General features: G+C 45.2%; 2 protein-coding genes across 5 annotated transcripts in view; one reads left to right on the top strand and one right to left on the bottom strand.

The window, feature by feature from the left end:
- Positions 1-2,187: 2,187 nt before the first annotated feature.
- SPRING1 (SREBF pathway regulator in golgi 1) lies at positions 2,188-18,817 on the bottom strand. 4 transcript variants are annotated; one of them, XM_040619885.1, is made up of 5 exons: positions 18,586-18,813; positions 10,309-10,465; positions 6,372-6,523; positions 5,873-5,986; positions 2,188-4,033 (listed from the first exon to the last, which is right to left on the bottom strand). In XM_040619885.1, exons 1-5 carry the CDS (start codon positions 18,694-18,696, stop codon positions 3,950-3,952), a joined length of 618 nt encoding a protein of 205 aa, XP_040475819.1. In that variant the 5' UTR covers positions 18,697-18,813; the 3' UTR covers positions 2,188-3,949. The 4 variants fall into 4 exon arrangements, with proteins under 4 accessions (XP_040475819.1, XP_040475818.1, XP_040475821.1 ...); XM_040619884.1 differs by having other exon boundaries at positions 18,650-18,813; XM_040619886.1 differs by lacking the exon at positions 2,188-4,033 and adding an exon at positions 4,997-5,092 and having other exon boundaries at positions 18,650-18,817.
- Positions 18,818-19,109: 292 nt separating this feature from the next.
- The window catches only part of RNFT2 (ring finger protein, transmembrane 2), a 66,337-nt gene continuing 61,990 nt past the window's right edge, over positions 19,110-23,456 (top strand). The window contains exons 1-3 of the mRNA XM_008688931.2: positions 19,110-19,165; positions 20,788-20,961; positions 21,472-21,530. Of these exons, the coding sequence (XP_008687153.1) occupies positions 20,938-20,961; positions 21,472-21,530 (83 nt within the window). The 5' untranslated portion in view covers positions 19,110-19,165; positions 20,788-20,937. The remainder of the gene's footprint in view (positions 19,166-20,787; positions 20,962-21,471; positions 21,531-23,456) is intronic.

Below are 23,456 nucleotides of genomic sequence, written 5' to 3'. Positions count from 1 at the left end.
CCTTTTCATGCCCTAGGTCAACTGGAAAAATTAGTTCGTTCACATATAAGCTACTTGCTTTGGTGTAACACAAGGCTTCCTTCATTTAAAAATGCTAAGAAAAAGAGAGATAGGAAGCCAAGGTCACAGACATACAGTTCAGCGTATTTAGATGATAAATGCCCAATCAGAACATGGAAGAGTTCACCCCAGCAGCAATTAAATAAATACAAATTAAAACACTGAGATCTATCAGCAAAGTTAACAAATGATGATGTGTGGGTTTTCAGGGGCATGGCAAAAAAGACACTCCCACACTCTTCAGATAAGAGCAAAAATTGGTGACAATAGTTATCAGATAAATATACAACCATGCATGTAAAAGTGTATCATCAATGCATTGTTTCTAGTAGAAAAAAAAAAAAAGTAATAAGCCAAGTGTCCTCAGCAGGGGATTAATACCATTATTGTAATCCATGAAATTGACACCATGTGGTCACTAAAATTATTATAGGCCAATACGTAACATAGGAGAATGTCCATTACGGGATTGTTTTCAAGAGGAAAAAGAGCTCTCCTTTCTGCCTGGAAAGTCATGAATGAAGGGAAAAAATACGGGGGCTGATCTCTGGGTTGTGGAATTTTAAGTTATTATTACTTTCATCTTTAGGTATTCCTGAATTATCGAAATTTTTCATCTTTACCATGAGTTCTTTAAAAAACAGTCATAAAACCAATACTGAGTTCTGTAATTGCCACCCTTCCACCTGAGGGGCCCACTGACCCCCGTGTTGTCACTCACTACCTGACACTGCTCCCCCCTGGGCTACAGACACCGGACTTTGTGCTGAGCACAGGGCTTCACTCCTGTGGACACCTCACAACCCACGTGATCCCACTTTACAGATGAAGGGCCTGGGACTCAGAAGAGAAGACTGCCCAAAGCCACACTGTTCGAAAGTAGTTACTCACCACAAGACAGAATTCTCTGCTGCCTGAAAGGGAACAACCAAGACCAAATAAGCAACATCTCTGCACGTTTACAATTTATCTGCAAATCTCAATGATGGGAAAGCTTTGCTTGGAATCTTGCAGACTGCGCTACTTGTCCCCATAGCTCCTCTGTGGGCACACCAACCGAGGCACTTCCCAGAGGCCCTGAGTCGGCTTTCAGGAGCATGCGGACAGCTGAAAACCCTGCTCTAAAATCCTATCCCCCACTTTCCAAGAGCTGCCAAGCTTGCCTTTCCATGTCAGCCCCGCATCACTGGGCCAAGGGCTACCCCAAGTCCCAGACCCAGCGGAGGCGGGTCATCCCTCCTGTGTACCTGCCCACCTCAGTACCTCCCAGCACCTCCTATGTACTCTGCGGTTTCTTTCTCTGTTAGGACAGATCTTTATCACTCCAGCAACGAGCAAGGTGATTAAGATTCAGAATTGGGGGAAATCCTTTGAATTACCCTCTTACCTTTAGCCCCAAACACTCAGTTATTTGGTTAACATTTTTTTCCCATTCCTCCTTTGATCTTTCTGTAAAATCCCAGCATGTCCCCATCACGTACTTTGCTACACTCTGGGCAAGCAAAACTCAGACGAGGTCCCTAATTCTAGAAACCCTTAGTTGAGGAAACCAGAAACAACCCAGACAGTGTAGAGCGGGCAGAAGGCTGGGTTCTGAGTTGGAAGGCTGGGGAGACTGAGTGATGGTCCAGGTCCTTCAGTGGCTTTATTATGTAGTCTGCAGCAGTGTGAGTTTCCAAAACAGTGAACACGCCTCTGAATTGACTTAAATAAAAAAAACAAAAACAGAAACAAAAAAAAACACAAACACATATTCCAGGGCCAAATGAAAATGAACTTTGAATTATCGACCCAATTTGGCTACTGATACTTCTCTCCTCTCTTTTGGCCCGGACAACTGAAATCTATATGCTCCCAAGGGGATGATTATGGACAAGCCAGCAGCAGGGCTGGTGAGAGGCGGTGGGAAGGACAGTAGACCTGAAGCCAGAGACAGTTCTCGCTCTGGTTCTGTTGTTAAATCTCAGTGGGGACTCCGGGAAGTCACTTTACCTCTCACTACGTCCTCATCTATAAGGTGGGAATCAAGTGAGCTTAAGTCTATCAACTGGTTGTAGACACTATGAGAACACTGAAAATGCAGAACGTGCTCATCAATAATTCGAGTACGAAGTAAAGAGGCAGGGGTTAGTCTTTGATATAAAGTCATTTTCACATTAAATCTCTGTTACATTGTTCAAAATTCAAATGAGATCCAAGGAGAGGCTGATACAGTGACAACCCATGAGACAGACATACACCAGACTGAGTTACCACCAAAAGGAATGAGATGATAAAACATCCAGACATGCACATTTCTTTCACATACAAAGTTTGATTTAGCACCGTGAATGCACGTAGAATCCAAAAAGTCCAATGCAAAATAAATAGGTTTTTGGGAGAAAACATTAAAAAACAATTGCCAGACAGTTAGCCCTCAGAGAAAGCTTATTTAGGGGGACAAACCACCTTGGGAGGAGAAGTAGAAGAACTAATAGGAGAAAGTTAAGGGAATTACTGCTACATACTGCCGAAACATACTGGAAGGCAAACGTGGTCCAAAGAAAAAGCCCTACTGAAAAAAACGTCAAAGTGGATTGTAAAACACCTGCCCTGCTCCAAGGTCAACAGCTTGAACAATCAAAAAATGAAAAAGACCTTGCCCAATCCTGGGGGTTAGTGAGGGGGTCGCTCCAGGAAAGAGCTGTGGGCCCATGTCTCCTAAGAGCAAAGAGCCATACTATGTGAGGGGCAGGATGTCTTGATGGGAAGACCAAATATTCTCAACCTTGAGAACGCGAGATTCAGTGTCATACTAGAAACCCAGGGGGCACTTGAGCACGTGGACCAGCAACCAGCACGTCCAGCCTTCATGGACTCGCCTCACTGAGGGCACGAGTAACTCTGTTACGGCACCTTGACAGAAACTTGGGTTTTCTTCTTCTTTACAAATCATAAGGAAAGTGAAGGTCTGAACCTGTTACATGTCCCGAAGCTGAAAGCGATGAAGGATGACTGCTTACAGCCAGTTGCTAGATGTTATCGCCACTTAGGAATCCCCTTAACACCAGTTTTCCACAACAGGAGGAGAGGAGGCTGCCGGCGATGTTCCTGAGGCTTCCAGCATACCACGGCTGAGCAGACTGCAATCATGTCAACAGTGGCATAGGAAATGAGAACAAAATCCTCCAGAACAGTGAGTTGGAATTTCTGGTTCAAACAGTGCTCACACACAGGTATGTAAGCGTATTCAAATACCACTACGAGAAAAGCTGAGGGCGCCTGGTGCCCCCTGCAGGGAAGCCAGTACAGGGAAGAGTAGCTCTGAGTTGTTGACAATTTTAGATGTCAGGATACAGTGTCCAGGGCCCACTCCTGAAGGTGCTGTTAAAACAAAACCCAAATAACTACCTTGAGAGAACACGCACGTTCAAAGAGGCGGAACATTTTATCTGGGTAAAGGGATGACTTAACTCATAAAACTCAAGAACACAAGAAAACGAGAACAACAACAATTTCCTTGAATACATTCAACTATCAAGGCAAGGCATCTTCCTATATAAAACATTATCATTTTCCCACTATGCCAAAGAAATCCAATAAATAACTTTACAGGGGAGGGTTCGATGAGTCTGCCACGGGAGAGGTGCCTCAGAGCGCCAACACCTCTGCAAGCTCGCCTGCACTTTGTTCTTGAACGTGAACCGCTGGTTATTTCCAAGCTGCTTTACAGAACAGTTCCATGGGGTAAAGCCCAGCGGAGAGCGAAGCCAGAGAGTACAACAAAAGAAGTGGTCAAAACCGAGGCTCCCGCACGATGCCTCTCTTCTTCCAAGTGGACTAGAGAACGCTGGAGGGTGGCTTCAGGCCACAAGCTCTCTGGTGGTGCCTGGTCTGCCTTCTGTGCCCGTCACGCGGGGAAGAGCTCAGGAGGACTCTCTCCATAGCAGTACTTGGCTATGGGGTCCCTATAGGTGTTCTCGTGCTGCACGCTCTGTTGGCAAAAGGGAAGATAAGAGCGCGTGAGAGAGAGCAGAGTCTCACACACCTCCCTTGCAGGACAGTGGAGGCCAGAGCGGGACCGTGGGCAGGCACTCCCTGCAGAAGCCTGCACGAAGCCATCTCCAAATGCCACCGAAGAGTCCAGGCACTGCTCTGAAACAGAGGCTCATGCTCAACACAGAATGCAAATGGACAGGACATCACTGCATGCCTGTTTCTATGTCAACGCTGAGTTTTTTGTTTTTTAAAACAACCTAGCTACGACCTGGGTAACTCAAGACAACTATTTTTTCTCAGATGATGTTAAGTTAGATTAAGATCCAGCGGGTGTTTTGCTCCTGACTTCTGTGCTCCAAGGAAATTCAGCTCCTGGTACTGAACCCCGCAGAGACGAAGGAGATGCCACGTCCAGGCGCTTTCCTGAAGTTTTATGCACCTCAAGGTCTGGCACATGAGCCAAATCCCACAATTTGGCTAAATAAGTGGAAAGTGGGATTTCACACAGATAGTCCCCGACGGTTATTTTTCAGCAATTTGTTTTCATACAGGCAACTTGAGTTTTTAGCTCGTCTGGAGTTCATTAATTAGACCAAGGCCAATGCTTAACATCTAAATCCTAAGTATTAATTCAATTTATAGACATGTAGCAAATCTCTTTTTTTGGGATACCGCAATCAAGACAAACTGGCAACTGGGAACTTTCTCTTTACAATAAAAAGATCAAGTCAGAAAGGTTAGAATCTTCCCTCAAGATTGGAAACAGTATCTGGGTTTTATCAGTTAAGGAAAGAAAATATTCCGCCTTTTCTAGCATTTCTCAGAATGAGAGAGAATCTGAATCAAAATGAGTCATGTGTTCAGCCTTCCTCCACATTTCCTTTAAAGCCCATTCAAGTGGAAAGCTCTTCCAGGAAAACAAGACCATCAGGAATTTCATGTTTTCAAATGCTCATTATAATCCCTGAAATACCTACCCAGTGATCCTGAATGCTCTCAGAGCAGACTGGAGACGCAAGAAGCAGCATAAAATCAAAAGGCGGTCTACGGAAGCCTGGCAAAGGGTACAAGAGTCACAGAGAATGACAAACAAGTCTGCTATCTCAGACAAGCCAGTACAGTCTTGCAGACACCACGAATAGCCAGAGGAAGCGTGCTCGTGCACCACACACGGCCGGCAGTCTCACATCGAGAGCCCGACAACCGCCCGACCACAGAAGCGGAGAGCCAAGGGTGCAGAGGCAGAGTCATGCAGACACCTGCGGGGCCGGAAGCAGCGCTGAGCACCCGAAGAACAGAGCATTTACGGACATTGTGCTAGTGAGGACTGAGAGCTTGACCACCCACAGATCTATTCTTGTATTTTTAAATGCCCACCTGCCCCATCCCTTTGAATCCTAAATTAACCACAACTCTGTTTCAGAACAAATGACCACTTCCTCCACACAAGTGGTTGCTGGAAAGCCTTAGTCACATTTCAGCCAGAGACTGAGGGGAGAGAACCGCTCTCAGGAACTGGACTATTAGGACTCCACCCAGACTCAGAAATAACCGTAAGCTTCCACTTGAAGTGCAGACATGCCAATCAAATAGGCGAGACCAAGATGATAAGGCCTTGATTTCATATAAATATTTTACTTCCCTAGCGTGTACGAATCTCACGCTGACATTCTGAAGACCATCATTCCACCACACAAAGCTCGACACAGCTTCACCTAAATCTCTTCTCCGCTATTACCCCTCAGAGAGGCCCCCACTGCCTATTTTCGAGTTTTCTTCTCGACGCTGACTCCCACCCACCCATCCTCCAGCTAGCGGCATCACAGCTTCTGACCTGGGATGAGGTCCTGCATTTCGCCAGACACAATTCAAAGTGATCTTCGACGGCCATGAAGAGGTTCTGGAATGCCACGGCTGCCCGGTTGAGGAAGCGCTCCAGGAGAAGTTGCTATGGAAACAAAAGTTAGTACCTGTAATAAATTCCAGACTCAGCAGCACAAGGTAACCTTGGATATTTTCTCCTAAACTAAGAGACTGCTGATGTGGAAGAGGGGGGTACAGGGAGGGAGAGAGCAAGCTCAAATGAGCACGAGCCTGATATCCTGTTAGAGCGTTGGTGAGGGACACGGGGGCCCCTCCTGCCAAACGAGCCACCCAAGTCAGCAGGTACCACTCCCTTCCTCGTGGGCACTACTTCACAGCAGCAATTTCTGCCATCTGCACAGTTCCCTTCCCAGCCCTACCTTCCAGAGACTTTCGCGTGGAGACTCCGATGCTCACCATCCAGTAAGGGCATAGAGAAAGGGCATGGAGACGGCGGCAACCGTCCGTACCTTGCTGGGCTGCAGGCAGCAGGACACGCAGTACTCGTAGGCGCCGCAGCAGCCGTGGGGCAAGCAGCCGTCACAGCGGTACTGCTTTGTGCCAGGGACGTTGACGTTACAGCAGCCGTTCACCAGCAAATCCTTCCTTTCACAAATGTATCCTGGAAGTCAGAGACTCACCTGAGTAGAAAGCCGACGGTCCTCCCACCTCTCTACCAGGGTGACCACGAAGCAGCAATGAAAGTGCTGCATGTGAAGAACACACAGAGCCAGGACGTGGCGTGTGGAGCACACCAAGCACCAGAGGGCCAGGCATGCGACACAACGCGATCAGGGCTTGCGCTCTGCAGGCCGTCGTGGACAGGCAACACGGGCTCCTGTGTGGTGAGCAGGCTACACGTTCTTATCTACCTAAAATCACCTTCTGGTCTGCCGTCACGTTTGATTTAATCACCATGTCAAGTCATGCCTAACCAATGCAAGCTACTTTTTCATCTGTGACTGAAGAAAAATGGCATTGTTCTCAAAGAAAGAAAGAAAGAAAGAAAGAAAGAAAGAAAGAAAGAAAGAAAACAGAAAAAACAAAGGCATTCATTCCTGAAAGTAAGATCCATCTAGATTTAAAAACCAACCAATCAACCCCCCAATCTTTACAAATATCTTTTAAATGCTTGCATTTATTAACTTGGAGGATTTTTGAAAAAATAGTCACACTGAACCTTCATAAACTGATTGAAGCTGTTTGTATGTATACAGGCCAGGATTCAACTACCTCTAGATCCAGGAATGCAAGCTCTCTAACACTCAAGGGAGAAAAATCCTAATTCCCTCCACTAATAAATCCCGTCATCTGTAAACACACTGCCTCCAACCCATACTCAACTTGAAGCAAAGACTCTCCTTATAAAAACTAATTTATTGTTCAGAGCTGCTAAACAGACATTTCTCTACAACCTTCTGGGAGTGGGACAGAAAAATGTGAGAATACGTGCATGAGGGACGCCACATGGCTCTTGGGAAACTCCCAGGTGCATGCACAGGCCCACAGGTCTCTACCCGGGTCCATAGGTGCAGAGCAGCTGCTGCCAGCATCATTCCATTCCAAATGCCCCTGCTTCTTAATCCTCAGAGACTGAGACTTGGTGAAGTATAAGGTTGTTTTCAGAAACTACTCTGGAAAACAAAGTCTAGGCAAAAGCAGGAGGCACCAGTAAAATAACAATGGAAGAGACTCAGAGGGCCCTCACTTAACACATGGAAAACCGGGGCCTGGAAAGAACCAGACCCGAGTTACCTAAGACCTGGGTACTTTCTGTTGTTTTAACTATATTCTGTCTTCTAAATTAAGAAATGGCGACTCAAATGTTATATGTTTCTGGGATTCTTTTTAACTATTCCTACTCATTTTCTTCACAGGGATTAGAAATACACCACAAAAATCCAAAGAAGCCAGCATGTTTCTCAAGATTCAGCTGAATATGATAACTACACTACAATCTTTTCACCTGTCAGGAAGACATAAAATATATACTAAACTCCACTTGTTGAAATTATCTTTCTGTCCCTTTCTCTCTTCTGAATTGTAGGTGTCAGCCACACCGCCCGCCTTTCACACACCCCCCACCTTCGCACCCCAGTGCCACTGCCAGTATTTAGCCTTGAAACCACAGGGCCTTCTGAATTCTGGTGAAAGAGAATTTCTCCTTCTGCACTCTAAATCTACTCATGCAATGTCATATCCAACAAGGAGTCCAGTAAGATCACAACCTCAGAGTGTGTCGAGATTGACTGGGAAATTAACTTCTAACCTTGGAAAAGTTTATCATTCTAATTGGTTGTCTTATTTAATAACTGTTACCCCAGCAATATTTGCAGTAGCATCTGCTTGCTAAAAAGCATAAATTCCTGCAAGTTTTCTTTATGAAATTGTTTCTTTCTTCTCATGGTCACGGAGGTACAATACAACTTATGGCTCTGTGATTTCTATTAATCAACTCTTAGAACTTTTTACTTAAGACGTCGGAGAGTCTTTGTCTCACTTGAATTCATCAGGAAAATTATTCTTGTGTTAGCTACAACAAAAGAAAATGACTATCACTCGTAACCTGATATTAACTATTAAAATCAAGGCATAAGATTTCATGTTTTCTCACTGAGTGTCACAGAAACACAACTTTTTTTCTCTAAGAAAAAAAAGGATTGAACTCCCAAATTCAGTCCCAGACCCAGATCTGCCCACTGACCCGCTGTGTCATCTTATGGAAGTAAATTTCCTTTGCCAAACTTTGTTTAAAAACAAAACAAAACAAAACAAGAGGCTATTTCAATATTATTTGCTTTTTCAACACGATCTTAAAGACAGAGAGTTTGGTACTGGCATTGCTGCTGGCTTGTAACCACATTTTTGTGCAAAAATTTTCCAGTTCTTCTACCTTAGGTGGGTGTTTTTCCTCTGATCCCTTCCCTCAATTCCAAGTAATCTCATCTGGTCTGATGCTTTTGAGATCTTTTTGGAAAAGTTGTTTTTTGTTTGTTTCTGGGTTTTTTGTTTTGTTGTGGTTTTTTTTGCTGGGAATGCAAACTTTTTTTTTAGAAGAACAGCAAATGCACTCTTGTTTCATTTTAAAGACAGTGTGTCTGCATTCTGTTCAGTCACCATGTATAGCTGAATATTCTAATTCAGGGCTGCCCTATGTCCATTCCAGCACTGACACGCTCACAATCCATTTGTGCTAAGACTCTTTGAAACAGAGCAAAATTTACTCCTGCCAACAAACCAATCAGATTCTTTGCAAACCACCAATTGCAAAAAGCAAAAACAATCTGCAAAACTACCAGAGAAACTCTGAAAAATGGATAGTTGGCATTAAGGTAAAGTGTTACTCTCTTGCTGTGATAATGGTATCTTGATCATGGTTTATAAAAGAGTCTTTGCCTTATAGGCAAGTTCCTTAGCCTCTTGGTGCCTGCCTTCACCTATAAAGTGACAAGAGCAACACCTACGCTGTAGGACTATTGCACAAATCAGACGAGATACTCAAGAAGAGGTTTTAGCCCAGTGCCTAGGATATAGTTAAGAGCTCAACCATGCATTAGTGGGAGACCCTCTTCAGGAAGACAGGACCAGCCTTCAAGTAGTTAGACTTCAATCAGCTAATCCAACCATCTCAACAGCACAGAAATCGTTCTTTTTAGTTCTTACAGACTAAAAGGAAGCAATAAAACTCTGGGAGAAAGCTCCCAGACAGACAAGCTGCTGTTTTCACTGTAAGAGTAACACATTTTGAATGTGTTTATCCTTCAGGAGCCTGGGTGGCTCAGTCAGTTAAGCATCTCCCTTCGGCTTGGGTCACGATCCCAGGGTCCTGGGAGTGAGCCCCACAACCGGCTCTCTGCTCAGTGGGGAGTCTGCTTCTCACTCTCTCCCTCCCTCTGCTTGTGCTCTCTCTCAAATAAATAAATAAAATCTTTTAAAACATAAGTAAATAAATAAGAAGAAATATGAATGTGTTTATCATTCATGTGAGATCACCTAGTCAGTCAGCCAATAAGCACATTTCTTAAGTGCCAGAACAGTGTGGACATTATGCAGGCCACCAAGGAGGAACACTGGCTACCCTACAGAATTCACCACTAAGACAAGAAGACAAGAGAAGACAACATGGGCAAAATCTGAACATCCTGGGGCCAGGAAGAGATGGGTAGGAAGCAGCCTAAGGGCTGGGGCATAATCAAATGCTAAAACCATGCGTTACAGGCACAAGGAGCTTCGGAGACAGAATTATCAGACCAAACGTCTCTGACAGTGAGGGGAACCTTGAGTGACAAATAAGGGATGAAAGACAGAGATGTGAGAAATGCTGGAAATGGCACTGGATAAAACTCCAGCAAAGGACTCACACCGTAGCCCTTCGCTGGCTGCAGAGAAGAGGGGAGTCAGCCCTACCTAGCTCATCCGTGATGAGGTGCTTCCCTTGAATGGAGTTCCGGCACTGGTTGCCAGGCCTACTGCTGTTCCCCAGGTGAAACTGCACTTTCCATGGAATGGGCTGGTCGTGGTCTTGAACCTGGAGGAGATTCCGATCTCTCACTGTCCTTTCCTCCTACAAAGAGACCGCCAAGGGAAGGTTAAAGTATCGTTTCTTGCATTCCCACCAACTTCTCACAGAAACTACACAACAGAACAGAAACAATATAAGAAAGCCTGCACAAGAGGAATTGGCCATATGAGCCAAATCTGAGCCAAAGCCATAATATAAAACACAAAATAAACCTGTAGGAAAAGTAATAAATTAAGGCTATGCTTCAACACTGGCATACTTACATTAACGGCCTCTGGATAACATGCCTGTTGTAAATGCATACGAAAGTGTTAATTCCTTGCAAAACTTGGGAGGGAAAAAGTTTTAAACTTTTTCTTTCTGATGGTAAATCATTTAAAATATTTTTTTATAATAAAACAAACACACTGCTGAATAGGATGTAAAATTTGAATATATGCCTTTAAAATAGAAGAGGAAACTTAAAAGGAATTTCACAATTGTCATTTCAGACAATACCTGGACCCATCTGTAGCACAAGGTCACTTTCATTTGCTGTTACTAGTACTTCAGTGGTAAACTTAGGGGACTACTGAATTGGGAGGTTGGTTTCAGGGGCAAGAAGAAGCATGTCAACTTGCAAATTTCTCCTATGAAAAGACAGTGATTATGTAACTCTTACACCATATACCTTTCTTTTCATAAGACATTCTTCCAGCTGGCCCTTTACCTACACATGCAAAGGGCCATGGTGCTCTAGAGGCAAGCACTTACGCCTTTTCTCCTAGCCTCCAAGCTGCAGCTGAGCTTTAAAAGCTGCTTTTCCTATACTATGTAAAGGAACTAAAGGGGAAGGTGCCTCAGTACCACAAAACAAGCCAAGCATGAGACAGCTGTCTTCCGAATCCTTCAATCTGCTGTTGGAAAACAAAACAATTATACAAGACTCCCTCCCAAAGGCTTTTCATATACTTTAAACATTCTGCCTTTTTAATAGAATTCTGTGGCTTTTATCATTAAGAATGACCTGTCATGTGTCACCAGCAAAAGGGACTAACCTTGAAAGTTTGATGGCAAAGGACATATACCTTAAAACAATGAAACAGATCTTCATAGTTACTGAGATTTCTTTAAGAAAGAAACCTGGGAAGAGCTACTAATATATAAGATAAACATATCCACATATACTTTGGCACAGCAAACACATTTTTGAGCTTCCTCTATAGAAAGTACCAATGTGTAAGGATGCACCAGGATGTTTACCACAGCACTGTTTATATGGTAGGAAAAACCTAGAAACCCAACAGAGAAATGACTGAACAACACAGGTATAGCTATGGCTATTAGAAAAATTCCAGATGTGAATGATACGTATTTATCTCAAGCAGTTCTTAAACCTGGCTTGCACATTAAATTATGCAGCACTTTAAAACAAATTCTGATTTCTGAGCTCAGCTTTAGACTGAGTAAAAATCTGTAGAGTAAAAAACCTGGGAATCAATATTGTTAAAGCACCTGAATGATTTTAATACACAGACCACTGTGTGTGGACCACTGGATGTCCACAATATATTAAGTGAAAAAAGCAAGTTACAAAAGAATGTGCATATCATATCACACATTATGGTAACAGTTATAGTAACATACACATACAGGTTTATAAGAACCGAGATAAAAGTATGGAAAGATATACTACAGACTATTAACATGGAAGGGATAGAGGTGATTACTAACATTTTTTGTCATCTTTGGAATATTTTCATTTTTAATTTAAAATAAAAACATGATTATCATTAACAAGAAGACACTGAGGAATCTACGTGAACACTGTACTATCCTTGAAACTTTTCTTCAAATCTATAATTCTCCCAAAATAAAAATTTTATTTAAAAAAAGCATGATTACCAACATTAAAGACAAAAATTGCCCGCAATCCCACTGCTTAAATGAAGCTTTATCAACTTTTATATATTAACTTCTAACCTTCGACCCCAGCATTTAGACTACAAATTAGGATGCCTGCATTCAGCTCTTCTTGACACTAATTGGATGGTATACCATTCAAGTACCCACCATATCTGGATAACAACATTTTCAAGGCTATATAATAATCTATCATGTTGATGTGCCGTAATTCAGTAAACACACCCTCCACAGAACATTTGACCTATCCCAAGTTTTTGTTACCATAGATAGCACTGCAATAAAAACAGAAGATTTGTTTATTCTTTTGAATGACTCATGGTAATAATTATCAGAAATAGTCCCTGCTATATAGTGCCAAATAACTTCCCTGAAGTTATATGTGCCATTTGCAGTACTACCAGCATTTACGTAACAGCGTCTACAATTTCACCACCACTGCACCGGTACCAGAGCGTGTTCTTTAATTTACTAAGTGTAAAACAGCTGCACTTAGTGACTTTAATTTCTATTCTGCCCTTCCCTTTTGTTTCATTTATAGGCAAGAACTGGCACTGGCAGAAACAGGATGGGTTATACAAAAACAACATCTGTATTCCTTGGTTGGTGCAAGAAGAGGGGCTAAGTGCAGAAAAGCCTAGGGAATATGGGACAAATCACTTAGGTGCACACTGCTTAACTACCTGTAAATTCATACTCGTCTGCTCTGCTGGGACCGTATCAGTTAACTGCATAATCAAGCTATGTGCAAACAAAACTGAGCTTCAAATGCTGCCCTAAATTAATAGCCATAAAGACTAGTAAGCGGCTGGTCAAAGTACACTGGATCTCACAAGGTTAAAAGTACTCCTAACACTACTCTCAGACTATCCTGTTATTCTTCCCAAAAGAAAACAAGAGTTCACAGACAACTGCATCCCGGAAGGACCTTCTCCACATAACTATGCTCCGGGTCAAAAGGAAGGCAATTCTTCTGGCACTTGAACTTTTTTCAAGTTTTCAAACATGAATATCCAAGACCCTGCCAAAAAGATTGGGTAATAAGAGTTGTACAATCAAAAAAGACTGTTCAAGAGATAGCGTAAGACATAGTGGCAAATGTAACGAATTAGCACACAATCGCTTTTCTGAGGGTCCAGTCTCGCCAACGCTGTAGAGAAGGGGTACCGAGGGGATTCCTTCCATGGTTTTAAACCCTTTCCAAACTGACCTACCCTATTAGGTTGTCTCAATTCTAGACCTTCATGTATATATACACACATGCATACGTGTGTGTGTGTGTGTGTGTTTCCCCCCACAAAGGTATCAAGTCCTTAGAATGCATTAAGGATATACAGACAAAGGCAGTTAGGCTCTCTATTCTCCAAGTGCCCCCAGAGCAGTCGATAAAGAAGTGTGCACAGAAATCAGTGCAATCAACCACAACAGATGTCCACACGGGGGTACAAAGAAAAGAGTGGGAACAAAAAGGAGCAAAACAAAAAAACATGAGACCTTTCTTCATAAAATATAAGGAGCTACACTTACGCTTTTATTACTAATATATGTTACCTAGCCTGATTTTAAAAGTATTTCAATAACTGCCCTATTTTCCAGGGGTTACCATTAGGGACAAATGAGATAAATGTCCCATCATCGGTGAAATTAAGGGTCACTGTTCTCCTCTACCCTGGGCAGTACTTGACAAACTCTGAAAAATATACATACCTTGGTGATCAGTAACAACAAAACAAAAACAGATTAGCAACTCTCTTATGATTTGTTATACTTCAGAAGTATCTAACTTGTACATTCAGTCTACTACAATTTACATACTTAGTTACTAGAAAGCTAAAGATGTTAATATATTTTTAAGGAGTTATGCCAAGAGCCCTGAGACTTTCAACAACTGCTCCACTTGAACATGAGGACACTTATTTATATGAGAAGACCTCTAAGGACCCTCTGACTGCAAGACTGGGATTTCTTCTGTCTCAGCTCGAACGCCCCATAGGGTTAGGGCCCACCTTGCTGCTCTGTCACCACATCGTGTGTTGTTTCCTTCCTATGGTAAATCATCATCTGAAATAATTTTGGTCACTTGCTATTTCTGCCCCCTTAATTCCCTGGCAGAATATGGGCTCTTAGAGTGTGAGACCTTATCTGCTTTGCCCCCACCCCTTGTAGCTCCACCACCTAGCAGGCCACACCTAGCACACAGCTGGGGTTCACTAAACATTTGTTAAGTAAACGTGCCCAAGTCACTTGGCACCCAATCCTCTCCCCCAATGGCACCCCCTCCATTGTCATTAATTTCTCCTGCACTCCCATCTCTACAATTTAAACTATCCCCCAAAGCATTAATTAACATGAAAACCAAAGAAAAGAGGAATTCAAAGCAACAGAGGATAATCAGCTTGTCTCCAGGCAAACAGCAGCTGCGTCTGCTCGAAGATTTCAGAGTTTCGAAGAAGCAGAGAACGGGACCATACTGAGCTTTACAACTTACCACGGCCTCTTCTCGGTTCAATCCCAGCACATACACCCCAGCCCCATATATTCCATACCATATCCCCGTCTCACAGATGAAGAAACTGAGGGTAGGCGAAATGAGGCAAACAGCTCAGGAGTGGTGGATGACTAGAACTGCAGCAGGGAGCAGGGAAGGAGGACAAATTCAAATGCACAGAGGACACCATCAGCCAGAATGGGCCCTGAGCTGTGGGTCCCAAAGACCCTTTATCTTCCTTATATGGAGAATCTCCATATGTGGGTTTATGAGGATCATATCGGAAATTTTTTTTTAAAATCTTAAAATACTTACTTTAAATAAATTATCTTTTCAACTAAAAATAAAAATGAACCTATTAAATGTTAACAGGATTTGGGTTTTTTTGTCTGTGAAAAAGTGTCCTTCAAAACAAAAAAATAAATTTGGTGAGAAATGCTTTTACATTTCTGCAATCTTTTTAATGTCTGGCTGAATGGAAGACAGCTGGATTCTCCTATCTCTGCAATTAATCTGTTGCAAAATGTGTTGTTTGGGTTGAAGCATGTGAAGAAAATCTACCTTACACAGATGTGTAGTTGGAAATGGAAGGGATATTTTAATGGCTTTTTCAAATAATTATGGATAATCTTCTTTGGTACTACATCAAAACTTGACAAGTGTAGTTTCTTAAAAGTTCATTGCAAATGGTGCAGCCACTTTGGAAAAGTCTGGCTGTTCCTCAAAAAGTTAAACATGGAGTTACCCTGTGACCCATCAATTCCACTCTTAGGACCATACCCAAGAGAAATGAAAATATATTTCCACATAAAATTTTGCACACCAATGTTCATAGCAGCATTATTTATAATACCCAGAAAATGAAAACAAGTCAAGCACCCACCAACTGATGAACGGAAAACAAAATGCAGGGGATGGAAACAATGGAATATTATCCACACATAAAAATTAAATACTAATATATGCTACAACACGGATAAACCTTGAAAACAGGTTTATCCTGGCCTCGAACTGAAAGAAGAAAGAGTCCATGTTGTAGGATTCCTTTATATGAAATGTCCAAAACAGCAAATCCACAGACACAGAAAGTTGACAGTGGTTGCCAGGAGCTGATGGGCAGGGATAGAGAGGTTACAGCTGAAATGTTTCTTAGTGTTTATTAGGCTGTGGGAGGGATCCGACGCAGAGAAATCTGCCAACAGTTTTAGGCGAATCACAATCATCCCTCCCCAAACATGGTCATAGATAACAGGTTTTTTAAAAAGACACACTGTAATTTTAAAATAAATACACAAGGTGCATGAGAGTACTTAAAAGACGGTTGTAGGGAAGGTCAGAGTAGACCGCATCTGAGTCAAAACATAAAAAAGTAGTTGGAGAAGAAATGAAAAGTCATCCCAATCAAAAAGACTCCCGATTCACTTGTTTGTTCAAACCATACTTGAGTGTCCATTAAGTGCCTGGCAGTATTCTAGGGGGTGAGATTCTACGAACACAGACAAGGTTCCTGTTCTCAAGAAAATTACTGTCTAGAAGGGAGAGAGATGGAAGGCAGATAGGTTTATGAACAAGAAATGTTCAGTTAGCGGGGCGCCTGGGTGGTGCAGTCGTTAAGCGTCTGCCTTCGGCTCAGGGCATGATCCCAGAGTTCTGGGATCGAGCCCCACATCAGGCTCCTCCGCTGGGAGCCTGCTTCTCCCTCTCCCACTCCCCCTGCTTGTGTTCCCTCTCTCACTGGCTGTCTCTCTCTCTCTGTCAAATAAATAAATAAAATCTTTAAAAAAAAAAAAAGAAAAATGTTCAGTTAGTGCTTCTTACTACAAAGAAAATAAAACAGGTCTATGGGCAAGGAACCTTAATTAAGACTGTGTGACCCAGTGTGGCCTGAGGCAGTAACAGCCTGGCCTGAAGGGAGAAAAGGACTCACCATGCAGTGATCCTGGAATGGAGTCTAGAGTTTTATCTGAGTGCAACAGAACCCCAAAGAAGAATTATACCTAGGGAAGAACTATGATTTTTTTTTCTTCCAGATTATCACCCCTATTACTGCTGGGTGGAGAACACTGTTGGACAAGAAAGGAAGCAGAAATCTGGGGCACCTGGCTGGCTCAGTCGGTTGTGTATCGGACTCCTGGTATTGGCTCAGGTCATGATCTCAGTGTCATGGGATAGAACCCCACATTGGGCTCCACACTCAGCACGCAGTCTGCTTCGGATTCTCTCTCTCCCTCTGTTCCTCCTCTCTCTCTCTCAAATAAAATAAATCTTAAAAAAAAAAAAAAAGGAAGGAAGCAAAGACCTGCTGGTGGGCTACTGCATCAGTCTAGACAAGGTAGCTTGACCTAGTGTGACACCAGTAACTATCAGGAGAAAGAAACAAAATCAGGATACACTGTGGAGGCAATGGTTTGGATGTGGGGAATGAAAGAAGGAAGTATTTGTGGGTTGACCACCTGGTGAAGAGTAATGCCACTTAGTGAGCCTGGGAAGACCGAAGAGGAAGTGGTGGTGGTGGAGAATCAAGAGTTCTGTTTTGGCCAAGAATGAGAAGCCTATGACACATTCAAAAAGATGTCAAGTAACCAACAGGATAGAAGAAATGGGGGTTTTCTGGATAGGTCTAGGCTAAAGTTACAAATTTGGATATCAAGAGCATACAAGCTGGAATTTAAACATTGGTCCCAGAGATCACCTGGATCAGGTAGGGAAGTATGCAGAGACCTGAGTCCTGGCTCACTGTCACACTCAGAGGTCGGCCAGACAGAGAAGGAAAAACCCATGACCAAAGAAGGTGTCTGTGAGGTTGCGGAAAACACAAGTCCCAGAAGCACTTAGTTCTTGAATGTCACCAACACATCCCAGTCGATAAAAGAGGCTCACAACACTCAGCCTCTCTGTCTGCTTAAGGCAAGAGTTGGGGTAGAGTTCCCTATCTTCCCTTTATGCAGCCCCCGCACCGATCCTATTAAACTAGGGAAATCACATAGTTTCTTTTATATTCATTAATATGTTTTATTTACGAACTTGGCCCTCGAGAGTGTCAGAACAATCAGACATCAAAGCAATAGCATAAACCGGTATTGCCCCCGATACACTCCGAGGTACGCTCACCCTTTCTAAAAACCCAATCGCTCAAACCGGACTCATAAACTTCCAATGCTTTGGTCACATTTCCCACCAAACCACTCTGCCTTTTTTCCCAGAAATTCTCACACAGAAGAAAAACGAAGGGGTTGGGGAGGTGAGAGAAAATTCCATCCAACCAAATTATGCACAGAAAGGGTACCTCATGGGTCCTGCTGAGTCTCCCAGGTGAACCACTGAGCCCCCAAAGGAAACGCAGGCCAGCTACGCCAGCGCTGGCCTCGCAGCTTGGCCACTTAACACCTCCGTCTCTCCGAATCTCAGTTTCCCCCTCTATAATCTGGGGACGCCCATCCCCCAGGACTGCCGGGAGGAAGAAGCAAGAAATGCACGCCCCCTCTAAGTCCTGCACCTGGCAGGTAGAAGGCACACAGGTGGCAGTAAGGGTAATAACCACAGTCAGGGGGCTACAGGCTTGGGTTCCAGTTCCACCTGTGCCCCTGGCCTAGCAGCGCCTTTTCGCCTCGGCACCAACAAAATGGGCAGGTCCCTTCGCCCGTCCTCGGTCCCGGCGCACCGGTCCCTCAGACACACTGGCAGCGCGGCTGCACAGGCGGCTCCCCCCACCCCGGGGGAAAGCTAGGCGGCCGGGAGAGCAAAGGCGGGAAGGCGGCGGGCAGCCACTGACCTGCTTGAAGGTGCTGCTGAGGAAGTAGACGAGCGAGAGCCCGAAGACCAGAGCGAGCACCCACCTCTTCCGGAGGAGCCGGCGCCACACCATGGCCGCCAGGTTCACCATGCCGGCGCGGACGCGGAGCACGGCGGCCGGGGCGCGGAGCGGGGAAAGCCCGGGGCCCGGGCGGCATGGCCCCTAGGCGGCCGGCAGCCCCATCCCTCGCGGCGGGGGCCGGCCCCGCGGCCTCCGGCCAAGCCCGCTCCCGGCAGCCACCACGCGCTGCCCCACGTGACCCCGCTCCACGCCCCGCCTCCGCGCCTCCCGCGTCACCCACCGGGCTCGCTTGGCTCCTCCCCATTGGTCCCTGAGAAGCGGTGACGTCCTATTGGCTGAATCCGGAAAAGGGGGCGGGCAATCGCGTGCGCACGTCAGGAGTAGCCGCGCCGCGGTCTTAGCGCCCGGCGAAAGCCGACTGAGAGAACCCGAGGAGAGGCCGGAAGCACTCGGAAGTCACGTGCTCCCCGGGCCTCGCGAGTGATTGGCTTGGAAGGACACGAAGGATGCCGCTGTGATTGCTGAATTGTCTGGGCAGGTAAAAAGAGAACGCGTTTTTCCTCCGGGGACAGTCCGTGTAGTCTCCTGTCCTTGCAGTCCTAGGGCGTTTTGTGCTGAACATTGCTTGCAGGAATGAGAGATGCTCGCGGCTTTGTTCCCCAAGCGCACCTGCCGGCTTCCAGTGGATGGAACGCAGGAGATGCTCTCGCGTGCATTTCGGTGCAGACCTATAACGGCCTGGGGGCGCAACTTAAAACAAAGCAGGCATTGAAAAGTCTCAGGGTAATTCTTCACAGGGATGTAGTACAATGAATGGAGCAGAGGTTAAGAGGCGTTTCATTCAGTCGTTCTGATGCATCCCACGTGCAAAATTTTATTGCAGAATTCAATGTTGGAGTAATTATGTATGGCCTGCTTCCAAGAGTGAATCTGAAGCCCCTGGAAAGCGAGCATCTGAAAGTAGACTCTTGGGCAGGTGACTTAGGAGGCTGTGTCAAATTTGGGATTTGTATTTTGGGGATGCTGTATTTTATTTTCCCCATGGATTTGCAAGTGATGGGGAACCATTGGGAGGGGCCATTAAGGTGACATTGCATGTTCTTGAAAAATATTTACATAATGAGCTTTCCTTCCTATGTGAAGATGGTGCTATTGACCCGTTTCTTAGCTGATTTTCCAAGAGAGGAGAGAGTTAGCCAGTGAATTGTCTCTAATCAGTGGTCCTAGTAACACCAATGCTGTCCCTTGAAAAAGGTGGTCAGGATTAGGAAATCATTCAACAACCAAGTATGATGTCCTCAACTAAAAGATACCATCCTTGGTCCCGATACAAAAAAAAAAAAAAAAAAAAATTCAAGGCTAGACCTTACTCATGGAAAGTCTACGGCTTTTATTTTTCTAGGGTGAAAGGTCAGGGAGGGAGAAAGGGATATACAAAAAAGTAACTGAGACCCCAAGATAAATATTCAGATATTTATTTGTTGGATGCAACTCTGTGCTAGGCAGTTCTGGATGCTGAGGTACCTGGGTGAGCCAGACACAGGATCCCTGCTTTTGTGGCATTTATAGGGACAGATCATAAATAAGCAAACATGTAAGTAAATAAGTTCTATTAAAGAAGATAAAACAGGACAACGTATGGTGAGTGGGGAGGATGAGATGAGAAGGCTTCTGGGAGGAGGTGACATTTGACCTGAGGGAACCGGACAGAAGGAAAAGCATTGAAGGAACAGAGAACAGCAAGTACAAAGGCCCTGAGGCAGGAGCAAGCCGGCCTGTTTGAGAAACAAAAAGGCCAGTGTGGCTGGTGGGGAGGGGTTAAAGGAAGAGTAGAGGGAAATGAGATTGGAAACAGGTGAGGCTGCATCAGGCAGAACCTGTAGGCCACGAACAGAGTTTGGATTTTATTCTGGTTGCAATGGGAAGCCATTAGAGGGCCTCACATATTTTGTGTTTCCCAATCAGGACTGGTAGTTTGACAATAGGACAAAATTCGTTAGGATAACATTCTCAGGAGTCCTAAAGAGGGATCAGTGAGAGGCTAACCAGAGGAAGGGAGCAGACAGAACCATACGCTTAGAGCTACCCATGATGCCCTAAGACATTCTCAAGTTCAAGCCATCCCACAGACTGTTCCCTTAAGTGTTCTGTTCCCTCCAGGGTTTGGAGTCTGGTAAGCTCTGGTGACCTGTGTATCCTTCTGGAGGAAGAGAAGGGAGAGGCCTGCTTTCTCTGGACTCTAGCAGTCACAACCCCATCAGAGCCCTGAAGGCCCGCCTCAGGCGTCATCAACATGGAGTTCTGAAGTCCATGTGGCTCCTCACGGTGAACCAGGTGACATGTCTCCATGAGAATTCACATCCTTATGACCACCGTATAAAATGTGAGGGCTGGAAGGTAGCTTCGGGTTTTGGCCACACCACACCCTCAGCCCCCCAATTTAACAGATGGGGAATCTGAGGCCACAGAGAGGTTGCTGATTTGTCCAAGGTCACACAGCACGTTAGGAGCAGCATCAGTGCCAAAGCCATGTCTCATACTCCCATCCTCCAGCACCTCCTTGCTCCACATTTCACTGCTGCCTCTCATAGGGGGACTTCTTCCTCCGCCTCTGGGTCTCAACATCCTCATCTGCAGAACGGGGCGATAACACTTTCCTCCCTGGGATTGAAAGTTGAATTAAGGGTTGGATGACCTAACAGATGCAAGCAGGGTTTGCAGAATGTCAGAGAGCTCTGGGGATGCGAGGTAGGAGTAGTAATACTTGTTTACAGTTGCCTTGGCAATCCGACCGGCGATGGGAATGTTCAGAGACTCTGGCTCATGCCATGTGTTGCCTTTCAGGTCTTAAGGAAAATGCAGAGGCGCCACAGCAGTAACACGGATAACGGTCCACCTGAAAGGTAGGTGGGCCCTCCCCGGGTTTCGTTCTGTCTGGAGGCTCTGGGCTTCAGGTGTTCGGGGCAATCCAAATCCCGTGAATAATACCTGCCTTTCGGGGTTACCTGTGAGATGAGCAAAGAAGATCCGGTGGGAAACTGCTTTGCCCAGTGATGCCGTATACTTCTCAATACAGCAGCTTGCTGTTGCTTTCGGGTAATTCCCACAGCCTGTGGGACAGGCGATCCACTCAACTCATTGCATCAGTGATCGTTTCCACAGATTTTAACTTACAGAGGTGAGTGAGTGAGGACACAGAGAGGCTAACGGCATTGAGAGAAGAGTTTTGTCCTTACGTTTCCCAAGAGAGTGGGGCACGCCTTACCAGGAAGGGCCACACGGGGAAGCACCACTGTCAGTCAGGAGGCAGAAAGAAACAAAGGGTAAGCTCAGGCCACAGCTTTTATTAGTAGATGCCAAACAGACAAATAGAAAAATCTCAGAAAACACAGGGCATACACTCATGAGCTGGCATTACTGTCTAGTGAAGTCCAGGAGAGTACACAGCATGGAGATGCGTTCTCATGTTGTGACATTCCAGCTGTGCTGCAGGTGGAGCAGGCAGGTGAGCTTCTCACACCCCATTCTGGGTCCCCTGCAAGCCCAAGGCTGACGACAAGGTCACAGTGCATCTACCAGTCAAGACTGAGTTTTGCGTCAGCCCTGCCTGTTCTACAAGGAAGAGCACTGGCCTTAAGTCAGATGACCCTTAGCCAAAACCCCAGCTTAGCCATTTCCGGCTTGCAGTGCCTTTGGCGAGTGACCCCACCCCTGGACCTCAGTTTCTCCCCCCAATAAAATCCAGATAATAAAACTCAGGGCTGTTGATGAATGAGCGAATGAGCATGAAAAGGCACAAATACAGCATGTGGTGTATAACAAGCATGCCTCTTGGAGCTTCTCTAGCCTCCGAAGACAGAATTGCTCTCTGCTCTCGAGTGAACCATGAGGTCTTTGGGGGCAGAGACCGCAGCAGAAAAATAATGGCCGCCGTGTATGGCGTGCTTACCCTGTGCCACCACCACATTAGCCTGATGAGGCCAGGACTATTTTTACCACTCTTTTTACAGTTGAGGAAACTGAGGCTCAGAGAAAGAAAGTAAGTTACTTGAAGTCACACAGCCAGGAAGCAGCAGACTGAGATTCAGGCCCCAGCCCATCGCCCCCCCCCCATGCCCACCCATTGTCCATATTTTGTGTCACCACATTATGACCGTGTCCTATCTGGGTGGATCCACTTCTCCTCCTGGGCTGCCTCACATTCTAGCCCTGAAATGGTTAAGTTGGAAACACAGCCTCGGTCCTCCAAGGAATATTCTTTCCTATTTAAGCTGAAATCTCAGCTGGATACCGAAGAGGGGCCCAGGGAAGGGAGGACATCTATAAAAAGCCCCTTGGTGGGTTGAGTCTTCCCTGGTTGTTCTAGAGGCCCCCTGAGTCCAGTAAACTCCATGCTGGTGAGCTCAGGGGGCCAGGAAGGCTTTCCAGGGCCCAATGGCAGAGAGAGGCTGGCCCCTATGTGGGTCAGTGTGGGCACCTGCCAGGACTCCTGCTTTCTGAGCTCAGTTTCTTGAAGTGCAGAAAAAGCTCATGGCCCCTTGAGGTTCATAGCCATGGTGTCTGTTGTTATTGTTGTTAATATTATTTTTATTGTTATCCCAAGCCCAAGGGAATAAGACCATACATCTCCTGGGTTTGGGGAGCCAGCAGGGATAGGCAGTGGGGTGGGAGAGTGGGTAGCCATCTCTAGGCTTCCTTCCTTGCACCAAGTTTATGATTCTCAGGTTAAGTTTATGGAGCTAGAGAAGCCAACCCCAAGATTTCTCCAGGCCAGCATTTCTCCTGCTGGGTTTCACAAGTATCCTGTAAGATGGTAATAGATTTCCCAC

This window comes from Ursus maritimus, unplaced genomic scaffold (assembly GCF_017311325.1).
Source record: "Ursus maritimus isolate PB19 unplaced genomic scaffold, ASM1731132v1 scaffold_33, whole genome shotgun sequence".
In the NCBI taxonomy this organism is placed as follows: Eukaryota; Metazoa; Chordata; class Mammalia; order Carnivora; family Ursidae; genus Ursus; species Ursus maritimus.
The sequence above is the reverse complement of the archived record's forward strand: the minus strand, read 5'-3'. Positions and strand labels throughout refer to the sequence as shown.